Raw genomic sequence first — 15,479 nt, forward strand, 5'->3', positions numbered from 1 at the left:
TGTTGGCCTGGAAGCAGTCCCTGTTACCAATCTGAATATGAAAGCTCCCAGAAAAATTGAAAAATTCTTTCCTCATCCCTGGTGTGTTCCTCTCAAGTACATATAAAAACCTTAAAAAAACAACTATTTATTATGTCACTGTTGAAAATTCTTTGTTTATTTTCATGTAACGTGAGATATCATGTACATTTTATTTCAATAAAATGGGGGCTGCTCCAATCAAAACTCCTTAGCTGTTCTCTGTGATCTTGTGACGCTGACATAATGCTCCTCTGCACAGCTTGTATCTTCCGAGTACTACGAGGGTGGGGAGCTTGCTTAACTCTATTTTTAGCACTGGTTTTACCCGATTTGAGAAGCAACACTTGCCTTGAAGAAGGCAATTTCTAACATTATTACAATGATTAGGTAAGTGTTGCCGGAGTTGTGATTGTTAACAGTGTAATGTCGTCTTTCGGTATCTCATATGTGATCTCGTCCAAATTCCTGACATACGTTACTGTATTGTATAAGTTTACAACAACAGGACGACCGTCGGAAATGAAATCGAAGCTAGGTTCAGAATACTCGTCTGCGTGTTTGTTCAAAGGACCATATTTAATACCAGCAAATTGTTGGTATAAAATATGGTCCTTTGATTACGTTTATACAAAAATAATTAGCAGTAAACTTTGGACGAATGATAATTTCTATAAAAAGATTCTATTACAACATGACTGGACATGCAAAGCCTTAGAATTATAGGGCCTAAAACCCCTAGTTTCAACTGTAGCTAGGTTGCAGCTAACTGGGCTATATCAGTTTTGTTAATATAGAGCCTGTTTTTGTACACAATAAGGAAGGGAAGAGCAAGGTGTATAAGCAAGATTTGATTACTGTGGAGATTTCTAGAGTGTTTTGTTTAAATAACAACTATAAATATGTGTTTAAGATAAATGAACTTTACACTGTGATACAATCCAAAGTCAGAAACAGAAACATCAAGTTGCAGATATATGTACAGGATCATGCTTGATGCCCCGTGTCTGTCTGTACTAGTCCGGACTAATGCCAATGCCAGTGCCAGCCCACTAAGATACCATGCCACAGTTTAACATGAATGCCCCACTCAGACACAGTATCCTAGCTGACTCCGAGACGACAAGTCCTTGTTTTAGCCCCTTAATCCCTGTGCCAGGCATGGAAACAACAAATACCATCTTTTAACATCAGTTTGTATGACCACATGATTATTCCATGAATACAGTGACATGCACGAATGTTAGTGTGGCTGGGTGTTATACCAGTCCCTACACTCATGGCTACATGCTGGTTTTGTAGTACCAGCCCACTGAGATACCATGCCACAGTTTAACATGGACATAGAGAATCTCACCCGAGTGTATTTAAATATCAAATATATATCAACAAGAGTTGATAAAAGTGGGAAAACTCCGAGGCTTGCCGAGGGTTTTTCCATTTTTATCAACGAATGTTGATATATTTGATTTCAAAAGACATGAGGGTGAGATTTTATTTTTTATCATCAAAACTGGCTCCCACAGGAGATATCACTTGGATGAGATCATGCGATATCTACACTGTTGATATCGCTGCAATGAAATTACATCACAATGCTTTGCAGACCTTTGTGACGTCACTGGTTACCATGACATCACAATCAAATGCTATAAATATAAACATTGTTGTAGGTAACCTGCTCTAATACGAATATATACTAGCTTTTAAGCATTATGCAAAATTATATAATATATTTGATATCTAATTTCACACCATAACTTCATGTGCCACTGTAGCTGAGGTTGACAATTACAAGTCCTCAAATCAAACGATGCAGGTTCGAACCCCACTGACGACACATGTTTTCAGGAAAAAAAAGAAATTATTCACTTGTCAGTAAATGTCAAAAATAGTTCCGTCTATTCCAAGTGGAAATTAATTCAAATGATGATTCAAGATAATGTATAGTTGACAAACAACTCTCCATTCCTGAAAAATAATGGAGTGTTCAAACAATAGAATGATGTCACAGATGTGTTTTAATGACTAATGCCCTATGGAACAAGTTATGAACTTTTCCTTAAGTTTGTCGTGTAGGATAGTGGTGTGGTGGTTGGTGGATAGTGTATAGTTGAAAAATATAATGTTTTGACACAAGTGAACTGGCTTCTTTTCTGACAGGAATTCTTTTTTTTCTGACATGAATTCTTTCCTTTTCAAGGACATACACTAGGAGGGATCTATAGATGTAAGTATGTATAGGAAGGACAGGAGGGTGGAGAAATGTCAAGAGCAGACGTATGAAAGTGAGACAGATAGTGGAGGATGTACGAAAGCAAAGAAGAGAAAAAACAAAGACATGGAAAACAGGGGAGTTGGAGGTAGTGCTACAGATAGGCCAGTCTACCCCAAGAGAATGTCTAAAGAGGAAGGTGTCGACTCACAGGAGGCAGGTACTGCTGATGTCAGCAAGAAGGATGTTGAAGAATATTTGCCTGACTTTACAGATGGGGAGGAGGTGGAGGATGGAGAAGGAATAGAATATATGTCACAACTGGGTAGAGGGGCTGTAAAATTGTCAAGGCCACAGCTACCCAAAAGGACACAACTCCATTCAGCTGGTGATGCAGATCAGACACAAACATCAACATCCACATCTTATGCAGAACCTAACCAGCTCCGGAGGATACCTCGGGCACACTCGCCGACATCTCCTCTTTCCTTTGGGGAACCGGAGGTTCCATTGACTGATAAAAGTGACACTGAGAGTGGAGGATGTACGAAAGCAAAGAGGAGGAGAAAAAACAAAGAAATTGAAAACAGGGAATGTGCAGATGGTGCAACAGACCTGACACCAGAGAACCCCAAAGGAGTTGTCTCACAGGAGGCAGAAACTGCTGATGTTGAAGAATGTTTGCTTGGTGACTACACAGATGGGGGGGAGGGAGAGGAGGGGGATGGAGATGGAATAGAAAATATGTCACAACTTGGAGCATGCACTGCCAAAGTCAAGTTCCAGACTGTAAAACAACATTCATACAAGCTTGTGGATAACGGTATGTTGGCTGAAAGGATTAAAGATAAGTTAATGATGATAAGGTTTATCAATGAGTCATGTCACAAACCACTAACTCTGAACATAACAGACAATAATTGGGCCTTTATATTTCTACTGTGGTTGTTTTGTCTACATAAAATAACATTCATTATATCCAGTTGTGACGCTGTTAGTAATTAATAATAATGGAATTTAGATTGTGTTCTTATGTTTTGCAGACACTACAAAACTAGCAAAACATGTAGTGGGATGTTACCAGAAGCCACAAGAAGAAACAGCGTCTCAGCTGCATCTGCCCCAAGGGACACAACTCCATTCAACAAAGGTACAACCACAGCAACACAAAGGGACACAACTCCATGTAGATCCGCAGCAGACATCATCATATGCAGCTGCAACTTTTGCAGAACCTCAAACAAGCCCAAGAAGAACTAAGACACAGTTGTCAACATCTCCCCTTCTACCTAACATGCCTAGCATACAAGAATCAGTTGTATCAGAGATTCAGTCACTTGGAGTACCATTGACTGATGCATCTCCTGTAGGTGAGTGGTACTTGAGATAGGGGAGATACCTGTCATTTAGATAACTAACAAACACTATGGAACAATGTCCGGTGACTTTACCTCTACATGTGTATTACTTATACAAGCATGTTATATATTTTCAAGGAGGCATCCACGTATTGTGTGTTGGTTAAACTTCAGTTTGTGGGTAGTTCCTCATGTAGGACCTCTGTTGATGTGTCTAGTCATCCTCACAGTCGCCTTTTACTTGTGGCAGCCTATGAGGGAAGAGGGGTGCTTGGAGGATGGGTGCCAGGAAGAGAGGTGCATGGAGGATGGGTGCCAGGAAGAGAGGTGCTTGGAGGATGGGTGCCAGGAAGAGAGGTGCATGAAGGATGGGTGCCAGGGAGAGGGGTGCATGGAGGATGGGTGCCAGGGAGAGGGGTGCATGGAGGATGGGTGCCAGGAAGAGAGGTGCATGAAGGATGGGTGCCAGGAAGAGAGGTGCGTGAAGGATGGGTGCCAGGAAGAGAGGTGCATGAAGGATGGGTGCCAGGAAGAGGGGTGCTTGGAGGATGGGTGCCAGGAAGAGAGGTGCTTGGAGGATGGATGCCAGGAAGAGGGGTGCGTGAAGGATGGGTGCCAGGAAGAGAGGTGCTTGGAGGATGGGTGCCAGGAAGAGAGGTGCTTGGAGGATGGGTGCCAGGAAGAGAGATGCATGAAGGATGGGTGCCAGGAAGAGGGGTGCATGAAGGATGGGTGCCAGGAAGAGAGGTGCATGAAGGATGGGTGCCAGGAAGAGAGGTGCATGAAGGATGGGTGCCAGGAAGAGGGGTGCATGAAGGATGGGTGCCAGGGAGAGGGGTGCGTGAAGGATGGGTGCCAGGAAGACTGGTGCATGAAGGATGGGTGCAAGGAAGAGAGGTGCATGAAGGATGGGTGCCAGGAAGAGAGGTGCATGAAGGATGGGTGCCAGGAAGAGAGGTGCTTGGAGGATGGGTGCCAGGAAGACGGGTGCTTGGAGGATGGGTGCCAGGAAGAGAGGTGCTTGGAGGATGGATGCCAGGAAGAGGGGTGCGTGAAGGATGGGTGCCAGGAAGAGAGGTGCTTGGAGGATGGGTGCCAGGAAGAGAGGTGCATGAAGGATGGGTGCCAGGAAGAGGGGTGCATGAAGGATGGGTGCCAGGGAGAGGGGTGCATGGAGGATGGGTGCCAGGAAGAGAGGTGCTTGGAGGATGGGTGCCAGGAAGAGAGGTGCATGAAGGATGGGTGCCAGGAAGAGAGGTGCATGGATGATGGGTGCCAGGAAGAGAGGTGCATGAAGGATGGATGCCAGGAAGAGGGGTGCGTGAAGCATGGGTGCCAGGAAGAGAGGTGCATGAAGGATGGGTGCCAGGAAGAGGGGTGCATGGAGGATGGATGCCAGGAAGAGAGGTGTATGGAGGATGGGTGCCAGGGAGAGGGGTGCATGGAGGATGGGTGCCAGGGAGAGGGGTGTATGAAGGATGGGTGCCAGGAAGAGAGGTGTATGGATGATGGGTGCCAGGGAGAGGGGTGTATGAAGGATAGGTGCCAGGAAGAGAGGTGCATGAAGGATGGGTGCCAGGAAGAGAGGTGCATGGAGGATGGGTGCCAGGAAGAGAGGTGCTTGGAGGATGGGTGCCAGGAAGAGAGGTGTATGGATGATGGGTGCCAGGAAGAGAGGTGCATGGAGGATGGGTGCCAGGAAGAGGGGTGCATGGAGGATGGGTGCCAGGAAGAGAGGTGTATGGATGATGGGTGCCAGGAAGAGAGGTGTATGAAGGATGGGTGCCAGGAAGAGAGGTGCATGGAGGATGGGTGCCAGGAAGAGAGGTGCTTGAAGGATGGGTGCCAGGAAGAGGGGTGCATGGAGGATGGGTGCCAGGGAGAGGGGTGTATGAAGGATAGGTGCCAGGAAGAGAGGTGCATGAAGGATGGGTGCCAGGAAGAGAGGTGCATGAAGGATAGGTGCCAGGAAGAGAGGTGCTTGAAGGATGGGTGCCAGGAAGAGGGGTGCATGGAGGATGGGTGCCAGGGAGAGGGATGCCTAGAGGATGGGTGCCAGGGAGAGGGGTGCATGAAGGATGGGTGCCAGGAAGAGAGGTGCATGGAGGATGGGTGCCAGGAAGAGGAGGGGTGTAGAGAAGAAGTGTGTGTGGAAGAAGGTTGCATAGGGTATGGGTGCCAGGAAGACTGGTGCATGGAGGATGGGCGCCGGGAAAAGAGTGGTGCATGAAGGATGGGCGCCGGGAAAAGAGGGTGTGTGTACAAAGGAAATACTGTCCTTATTTAAAGTAGCCTTAAAGTCCACACAAGTAGATGAACTAGTTAAAATGGGCTCTTTTTGTATTCCCACATCCCCGAATCTTCTTTCCCATTTTGTCACTAACAGGCACTCAGTACTTTATCCAAGTACAGCAACAGTTCGGGGAGGTAACAGTGAAGGGAGCCAAGAACCTGAGTATTGGAGGGACTCAGAACCTGGGTACTCCTAGGACTGGTCAGGAGGAAGAGGAGGAGAAACCTCTGAGCACAGTCCAGAAGATCAGGAGTGAGTCAAATGCTCCACTATTCTTAGCATTCTGATTGTTGGACTGAGGAATCTGGTATCTTCCCAAAATAACTACATGCCAAAATCACTACAGCAGCTAATCCCCTGCCTCTTCCCTTTATCCCAAAGTGGACTAGTCTTACAACATACAAATACAAAAACACTGAATGATTAAAACAGAATAACTTTTTCATAAACCATAAGATTTTTATATTAACATCTCCAGTATATACAATTTAAATGTGTTTATTATCATAACTAAAATTTAAAATCATTTATGTTATCTATGTAAATAATTCTAGAAAATCAAGTTCAATACAACAAAAGGATTGTAATAGTTTTTTCAGGATCACAATGCGTGTTGTGTCTACCGCTGTTGCCATGATCGTGTCTGTTTCATCCATACGATGATAGAACGGTTCAGATTGATTTTGTTTAAAACTAATTAAACCGAAAGGTACGGTATTTTTTTTTTGAGGTACATAAACTACTTACAGTTTTGAAATTTGGAAAGCTGTTTTGTAGTATTTAGAGCTTTAAGAGGTCCCCTTCTGCCTAAGCAATTTCAGCTGACCTGCCTCTCATTGAGAATCAAGTGTCAGTAGGGTACATATATCAATAATGGTATTTAGAATCGATATAATTTCTGTATTTGTATTGATAAGCTACTTTAATTTCAAGTCTTTGAAAGGCATTTAGAAGTGATACACATAATGAAGAGAATATGGATGTCAACTTCTTTGTTATGTGGAACACAACATTTCAGAGTATGTACTTACTCCTTCATCAGGTGAATAAATGATATGATAGATAGTTAGGGATTTTACGACCGCTTCAGCCATTGGCTATGAAGCAGAGAACATATATGTACCTTGTAGAACAACAAAAGTAATGAGATAACAAAGGTGGAAACTTGCCAAGGGAAGCCAACAGTTAATTGGCGCTGATAGGTGACTAGCCATGGACAATTGGAAGTCCACACTTAACAGCTAATTAGCACTTGTAGATGATAGCCATGGACAATTGGAAGTCCACACTTAACAGCTAATTAGCACTTGTAGATGATAGCCATGGACAAATGGAAGCCGACACTTAACAGTTAATTAGCACTTGTAGATGATAGCCATGGACAAATGGAAGCCGACACTTAACAGTTAATTAGCACTTGTAGATGATAGCCATGGACAACTGGAAGCCGACACTTAACAGCTAATTAGCACTTGTAGGTGATAGCCATGGACAATTGGAAGTCCACACTTAACAGCTAATTAGCACTTGTAGGTGATAGCCATGGACAACTGGAAGCCGACACTAAACTGTTAATTAGCACTTGCAGGTGATAGCCATTGACAAATGGAAGCCGACACTAAACTGTTAATTAGCACTTGTAGGTGATAGCCATGGACAAATGGAAGCCGACACTAAACTGTTAATTAGCACTTGTAGGTGATAGCCATGGACAACTGGAAGCCGACACTTAACAGTTAATTAGCACTTGCAGGTGATAGCCATGGACAATTGGAAGTCGACACTTAACAGCTAATTAGCACTTGTAGGTGATAGCCATGGACAACTGGAAGCCGACACTTAACAGTTAATTAGCACTTGCAGGTGATAGCCATGGACAATTGGAAGTCGACACTTAACAGCTAATTAGCACTTGTAGGTGATAGCCATGGACAACTGGAAGTCCACACTTAACAGTTAATTAGCACTTGTAGGTGATAGCCATGGACAATTGGAAGCTGACACTAAACAGTTAATTAGCACTTGTAGGTGATAGCCATGGACAACTGGAAGCAGACACTTAACAGTTAATTAGCACTTGTAGGTGATAGCCATGGACAACTGGAAGTCCACACTTAACAGTTAATTAGCACTTGTAGGTGATAGCCATGGACAATTGGAAGCCGACACTAAACTGTTAATTAGCACTTGTAGGTGATAGCCATGGACATCTGGAAGCCGACACTAAACAGTTAATTAGCACTTGTAGGTGATAGCCATGGACAACTGGAAGCCAGGACTGACATTATCACTGATTAGCAATAGACAATGGACCAGCTGGATAATTAGCACAGACGATATTCAAACAGTTAGTCCAAAGCATTGGGCAGATAGGTTCCCTGGTCACGGTTCATGGCTGGCTGGTGTCTCCTGATGTCAATGGCTTCTTGTAGTTTTCATTGTAACCAGTTGTTGTTGGTAGACAGGATTTGGATGGCTTCCCACATGATGTTTTGGTCCTGGTACTTAAGGTTGTGTTGGGAAATAGATGTTTTAAATCTTATGCGCTTCATGATGTAAGACCTGTTTTATCACAATAAAGATCATGATAATCGATCAGATTGCCTTGACTGGGCACCGCCATTATGTTTGAAGCAAATGCAAGTGATACGAGAGGTTGAATCTGATTTGTCCATAGGAGAGGTTTAGAAGGGACGTAACTCGTAATAGCCACTGGTGACTTGTTGGTAAAAGTTTATACCATATTTTCAACAAGAAATAATAAATTGTGTGGTTGGCTGAAATTGAGGTCCAGGGCCATTATTCTAGAACTTTCATTTGAAGAAGCTGTGACTTTCTGCTTGAAAGTTTCTAATTTCAAATGCTGCAAATATCTCTATACACTTTGGTTGAGCCCAATCTGAAAGAATGTGTGGTTTCATGAAGAGTTCATTGTTCCTACAGAAAGAACATCATCGAGGATACAGTCATGGACTCAGAACATGGTGGAGACAGAAGGTTTGCAGCAGGTGATTGATCGGATTCAGAGAGGAGCAACATGGGTGACCGTAAAGGGAAGACCAGGCGAGGGGAAGTCTACAGTAGCCTACATGGCCCTCAAAGATCTGCACAGCAAAGGGAGACAAGTATTTCAGGTGGTGTCACCAGACGAGTTCAATGAGGTTATCATGGCCTGCCCCCACCCTGTCATCATGTTGGACGACATATTTGGTGATCTGGAATTTGATGGAGCAGAATGGGCGAAATGGAGACCAAGTCTACGGCCTATTCTGGATGTGAAAGACATGGATAACCTACATTCAACAGTCAATGTCCTTGAAGTTGCAGGAACATCAGAGGGGATAAGAGGTGAGCCAAAACAACCTAAGAAAACTGGACCCCCCAAAAAGGGACCTATTATTATACTTGTAGGCCGTGATTATGTTCTGAAATCCTCATTGACAGACTTGGGAAGAATGGCAGATTATATCACTAATACACGACACGTGGTTGAAATTTCTACTCAAAGAAACACAGAAGAAAAGAGAAAGATTTGGAATGTTAATGCCCAAAGGAAGAAAATAGACTTTAATGAAACAATTGTCTCTAAAATATTGCAGGCTGACTGCCCGCATGGGTTTCCTCATGTGTGTAAAATGTTTGTGACAGAATATGAAAAGGAAAAGAATCTGATTCCAGTTGAGTCTTTCTTCAATAAACCTCTTGGGTTTCTCAACCAAACTTTGCACAAATTTCTGGCAGATAGCATTAAGTGTGACTTGTTCAAAGCTATGGCTCAAAGAGATGGACAGATTAGTGAGCAGGAGATGGAAGAAGGTAATCCAGGTTATGACTGCAAGTCAGCTGCCAATGATTTAGTTGGATCTTATCTCAAGAAGGAAGATGATATATACACATTTGACCATCCATCTATCTATGACAGTGTTGCTCTTATTCTCATCAGAAACCACACATGCTTTGTCATTGAAAACTGCACTTTGTCATTTATCCACCAGCGTCTTCGTCTGACTCCTTCCACAAGATCAGCTAATGATGCTTCTGTTGACACAGACCTTGTGGCATATATTCCACAGTCCTTTGCCGTACAACTAGCTGTGAGATTTGCTGCTGAAATTGAAAGAAGGAATCTGTTGCATGTCCTATCACACCAGGCATGTTGTGATGCCGAGTTCATTGATAAACTAATGGCCATCCTAAAGACACACTGTCATGCTTCTGTTCCCGATATGTTGAGTCTAACTGATAAATCGTCTCAACAGTCATTTTGTGAACTACTTTCCAGCAACAAGTCACAACATTTTCTCAAATACATTATGATGAAAGAAAACATACAATTTACTGAGAATGGAATTAAAGAAATTTTACTTGGGGTGTGCAGGAATGCTGCTGGCAAGGTGTTGACATATATGAATGAACACATGCACTGTGATATAGACACTCGGTATGGGTTAGATCATCAAACACCAATAATGATTGCAGCAGGAACAAAAAACAGCAGTTTTGTTGAGCAGATTCTGTCTTTGAATCCTGATCTAAATGCTGCAGACAGACGGGATAAGTCTGTCCTTCATTATATTTGTGAAAATGGCCTAACATCTGCTGTAGAGTATGTCATTGACAAGGGTGTTGAATTGAATGTGCAGATGGCATTTCAGCAAATGCCCCTGTATTTGGCAATACAAAATGGACACACGGAGGTAGTGAAACTTCTCTTGAAAAGAGGATGTGACAGTGACAATCAGAAGGGCCTGCTTTGTGCAATTGGAAGCGACATGATTGACATGGTGACATTGTTCTTAGACAGAGGTGCTCATGTTGAAAGAAATGATATTTTTGTAGCATGTGAAAGGGGAAACCCTGACGTTGTCAAGAAGTTGTTTGAAAAGAGTGCAACAAGGAACAAGAAATCATTTGATAGACACACATTTCTTCATAAGGCAGTAGAATGGGGATACAAGCAACGTGTTGATGTGTTGCTGAAGGCAGGAGTTGATGCAAACGTACAGAACCAGGCAGGTGACAAACCACTTCATACAGCAGCAAATTTAGGATTCTTTGAGTGTGCTGATGTTCTTCTAACAGCTGGAGCTGATGTGAATGTTCAGAATACTGCAGGTGACACACCACTTCATAGAGCAGTGATAAGTCAGTTTAAACAGTTTGTTGATGAGTTGCTAAAGGCTGGAGCTGATGTGAATGCACAGAATAAAGAAGGTAACACACCACTTCATGAAGCAATCATTAGTCAGTCTAAAGAAAGTGTTGATGTGCTGTTGAATACTGGAGCTGATGTGAATATTCAGAATACTACAGGTGACACACCACTACACAGAGCAGCAGCACATTTGTCAGATGAGAGTGTTGATGTGTTGGTGAAGGCTGGAGCTGATGTGAATGCACAGAATGAAAAAGGTGACACACCACTTCACATAGCAACCCTACCTCCTTCTATTAAGTGTGTTGATGTGTTGGTGAAGGCTGGAGCTGATGTGAATGCACAGAATAAAGAAGGTGACACACCACTTCACACAGCAACATTACGTTGCTCTACTAAGTGTATTAATGTGTTGCTGAAGGCTGGAGCTGATGTGAATGCAAAGAATACTGCAGGTAACACATCACTTCATTTAGTAGCTAAACCTATGTCTAAGGTGTGTGATTGCATGTTACGAGAGGTCAGAGCTGATGTGAATAAACTGAATGAAACAGGTGACACACCACTTCATACAGCCTCAGCACATTGGCCTAAAGAGTGTGTTGATGTGTTGGTGAAGGCTGGAGCTGATGTGAATGCACAGAATAAAGAAGGTGACACACCACTTCATGAAGCAATCATTAGTCAGTCTAAAGAAAGTGTGGATGTGCTGTTGAATACTGGAGCTGATGTGAATATTCAGAATACTACAGGTGACACACCACTACACAGAGCAGCAGCACATTTGTCAGATGAGAGTGTTGATGTGTTGGTGAAGGCTGGAGCTGATGTGAATGCACAGAATAAAGAAGGTGACACACCACTTCATGAAGCAATCATTAGTCAGTCTAAAGAAAGTGTGGATGTGCTGTTGAATACTGGAGCTGATGTGAATATTCAGAATACTACAGGTGACACACCACTACACAGAGCAGCAGCACATTTGTCAGATGAGAGTGTTGATGTGTTGGTGAAGGCTGGAGCTGATGTGAATGCACAGAATGAAACAGGTGACACACCACTTCACATAGCAACACTGCATCGGTCTATTAAGTGTGTTGGTGTGTTGCTGAAGGCTGGTGGTGATGTAACTGTACAGAATAAAGAAGGTGATACACCACTTCACATAGCAACCCTACGTCCTTCTTATAAGTGTGTTGATATGTTGGTGAAAGCTGGTGCAGATGTGAATGCACAGAATATAGAAGGTGACACACCACTTCAAAGAGCAATCATTAGTCAGATCAAAGAATGTGTTGATGTGCTGTTGAATAGTGGAGCTGATGTGAATATTCAGAATGCTACAGGTGACACACCACTTCATATGGCAGCTGCAAGTCGGTCAAAAGAGAGTGTTGATGTGTTGGTGAAGGCTGGAGCTGATGTGAATGTACAGAATAAAACAGGTGACACACCACTTCGAGGAGCAATCATAAGTCAGTCTAAAGAGTGTTTTGAAGTGTTGATGAAGGCTGGAGCTGATGTGAAAGTACAGAATAATGCAGGTAACACACCACTTCACATAGCAATGCTACATCAGTCTATTAAGTGTGTTGGTGACTTGCTGAAGGCTGGTGGTGATGTAAATGTACAGAATAATGCAGGTGACACACCACTTCACATATCAGCAGCACATTTGTCTGCAGAGGGGGTCGAGGTGTTGGTGAAGACTGGAGCTGATGTAAATGCACAAAATACAACAGGGGACACACCACTTCATAGAGCAGCAACAAGTCGGTCAAAAGGGCGTGTGGATCAGTTGGTCAAGGCTGGAGCTGATGTGAATGTGCAGAATAATGCCGGTGACACACCACTTCATACAGCAGCTGCAAGTCGGTCAAAAGGGTGTGTGGAAGAGTTGGTGAAGGCTGGAGCTGATGTGAATGTGCAGAATGACGCCGGTGACACACCACTTCCTTCAGGAGCAACATGTTGGCCTGAAGAGTGGGATGATGAGTTGGTGAAGGCTCAGGCTGATTTGCTCTTTAGAAGAAGAAGAAGAAAACAAAAATGTGTTGTCATGTAAGATATTACATTGACAATAACTGTTTTCATCAACCAACCACCTCATGACTTGTCAGGTTGCAAATTCTTATTGTTATATTACTCCTTATTTTGTCTAGTTCAACATATACTACTTGGATTTCTTGAATAATATTTAATTTTAAATGCAATGTATCAGTTATACAGGTGATATATTACTTTGATCTACCAATGTCTAGAACAAGACAATATCAAACGACCTTGAATGTTCAGGTCACTCCATCAGGACAATGAATACATTTACCATGTAAACCAAGTTGCAGAAGGTTTATTTTGTCTAACTAATAAGGTACAGTGTTGTATGATCTATTGTGTTCGACCAATCCACAGTCCACAGTCCACTATATTGAATAGTGGTGACATGACTACAACACACCTTTCCATAGAGCAGAAATGAGGGGGAATAAGAAGAAATGTTTTGATGTGTTGTTGAAAGCTTGAACTGATTTAGTGTTCAGAAAAAGAATTGTTCTCAGTTCAATATGCAAAGATGTAATGAAACATCAAAATAATTATTTTTATCCTTTTTCACACTATGCATTTCCTTTTCTTCTTTTATTCTTAAATGGAAACATGCTGATAAGAAAGTGAATGAGTTTGTTTGGGAAATGTGTTCAGCGCGCATGCTTCAACTGACAAGAAAAGCTTGCATGACCGAGATTGCTGGGGGGTGGCCATGGTGATGGTGGGAGTGTTTGAGTAAATTGTCTTTTAAGAAGTTGGAAACCTTTTTCCTGGACAGGTTTCCATTTAGGAAGAGAAATGCATAGTATGAGATAGGATAGTATTATAAAGATACAATATATTGTAAAATTTAAAAAAAGTGGCAGAATGAGTTTGTTTGTCGCACTCAGTAATATTCCAGCTATATGACGGCGGTCTGTAAAAACTTGAGTCTGGACCAGACAATGCAGTGATTGACATCATGAGCAATGATCTACACAATTGGGGTACAATGACATGCATCAACCAAGTCAGTAAGCCTGACCACCCGATCCTGTTAGTCGCCTCCTACAACAAGACAGATGACACAGAAGCAACAAGCTTGTCTAAGGAATGGTGATGTGTTCCTGAAGGCTGGAGTAGATGTGAATGTACAGAATAGAAACAGTGACACACCACTTCATGGAGCAGTAGAAATAGAGTTGAAACAGATTGTTGTGTTTTTGAAGCTTGGAGCTGATGTGAATGGTGTCACACCACTTCATAGAGCAGCTACAAATTTGTCAAAAGGGTGTATGGATGAGTTGGTGAAGCTTGGAGCTGATGTGAATGGTGTCACACCACTTCATGGAGCAGCTAAAATTTGTCAAAAGGGTGTGTGAATGAGTTTGTGAAGCTTGGAGCTGATGTGAATATACAAAATAACGCTAGTGACACACCACTTCATAGAGCAGCTACAAATTATTACATTAAGTTAACACTGTATGTCAGCACTGTAGGAGTGAGTGAGTGAGTATGGTTTTACGCCGCTTTTAGCAATATCCCAGCAATATCACGGCGGGGAACACCAGAAATGGGCTTCACACATTGTACCCATGTCGGGAATCGAACCCGGGTCTTCGGCGTGACGCGCGAAAGCACAGTAGGAAGTCACAGTAAGCTAACAACATAATTGTAGGACATCATGGTAATCTGATACTGTAGGACATCACTGTTGGATATCACTATGGTGAGTCTGTAGGAGTGAGTGAGTTGGGTTTAACGCTGCTTTTAACATTATTCCAGTTATATCATAGCGTGCCAGCTTAATGTGGGAGAAAAGCCCCAAGTGATGCAGGTCTCAGACGTTTACCACTTTGGTGAACCCACGAGCGCGGGTCTGGTGCTGACAAACCTAGAAACATAATCGAGGCGAACCGGGATTCGAACCCAAAATCATAGGTTTCTGGCGTGCCCAAGGGACGCAACTCTGCACAGCGAATCGCGGCGCCTCAGACGACTGGGCCACCCGTACCCCTATGCTGTAGGTCAACACTATAAGGTGACACTTTCACGATTTATGTCAGTCACCTTCATTCATAACATCATCATGCAAATATATCCTACATAAATGTGAAGAATTATGAACTTATAATCATGCTTTGAGTAGCACCGATGGCTCGCAAACACCCGTCACTGGTCGAGGTGTTACACCGAGGCGCTCCTACAATCTCGTTGAATCATCTCGCGGGAACAGGCTCGCAGAGATAAATCAACAACAATGGTCACGTTGAAAGGGCTCTTACGCCGACATTCTGAGTCCTGGGAGTTACATTTTTCTGTCCTGCAAGCATCGTATTGTGTGGGTGCTGTGAAGTTGGGGGAAAGCGCGAATCTCAAGGAGTTTTGCTCCATCAGTACTTCAATCTGGGGACC

The 15,479-nt window shown here is 43.1% G+C and overlaps 1 protein-coding gene across 1 annotated transcript; it reads left to right on the forward strand.

The window, feature by feature from the left end:
• The first annotated feature begins 336 nt into the window (after positions 1-336).
• On the forward strand, positions 337-14,190 carry LOC139463799 (uncharacterized). The gene is made up of 5 exons (XM_071245114.1): positions 337-408; positions 2,222-3,056; positions 3,277-3,603; positions 5,978-6,136; positions 8,828-14,190. Exons 2-5 carry the CDS (start codon positions 2,255-2,257, stop codon positions 13,102-13,104), a joined length of 5,565 nt encoding a protein of 1,854 aa, XP_071101215.1. The 5' UTR covers positions 337-408; positions 2,222-2,254; the 3' UTR covers positions 13,105-14,190.
• The last annotated feature ends 1,289 nt before the right edge of the window (positions 14,191-15,479 follow it).

This window comes from Haliotis cracherodii, unplaced genomic scaffold, assembly GCF_022045235.1.
Source record: "Haliotis cracherodii isolate W230 unplaced genomic scaffold, xgHalCrac1.p SCAF_16, whole genome shotgun sequence".
NCBI classification, from domain to species: domain Eukaryota; kingdom Metazoa; phylum Mollusca; class Gastropoda; order Lepetellida; family Haliotidae; genus Haliotis; species Haliotis cracherodii.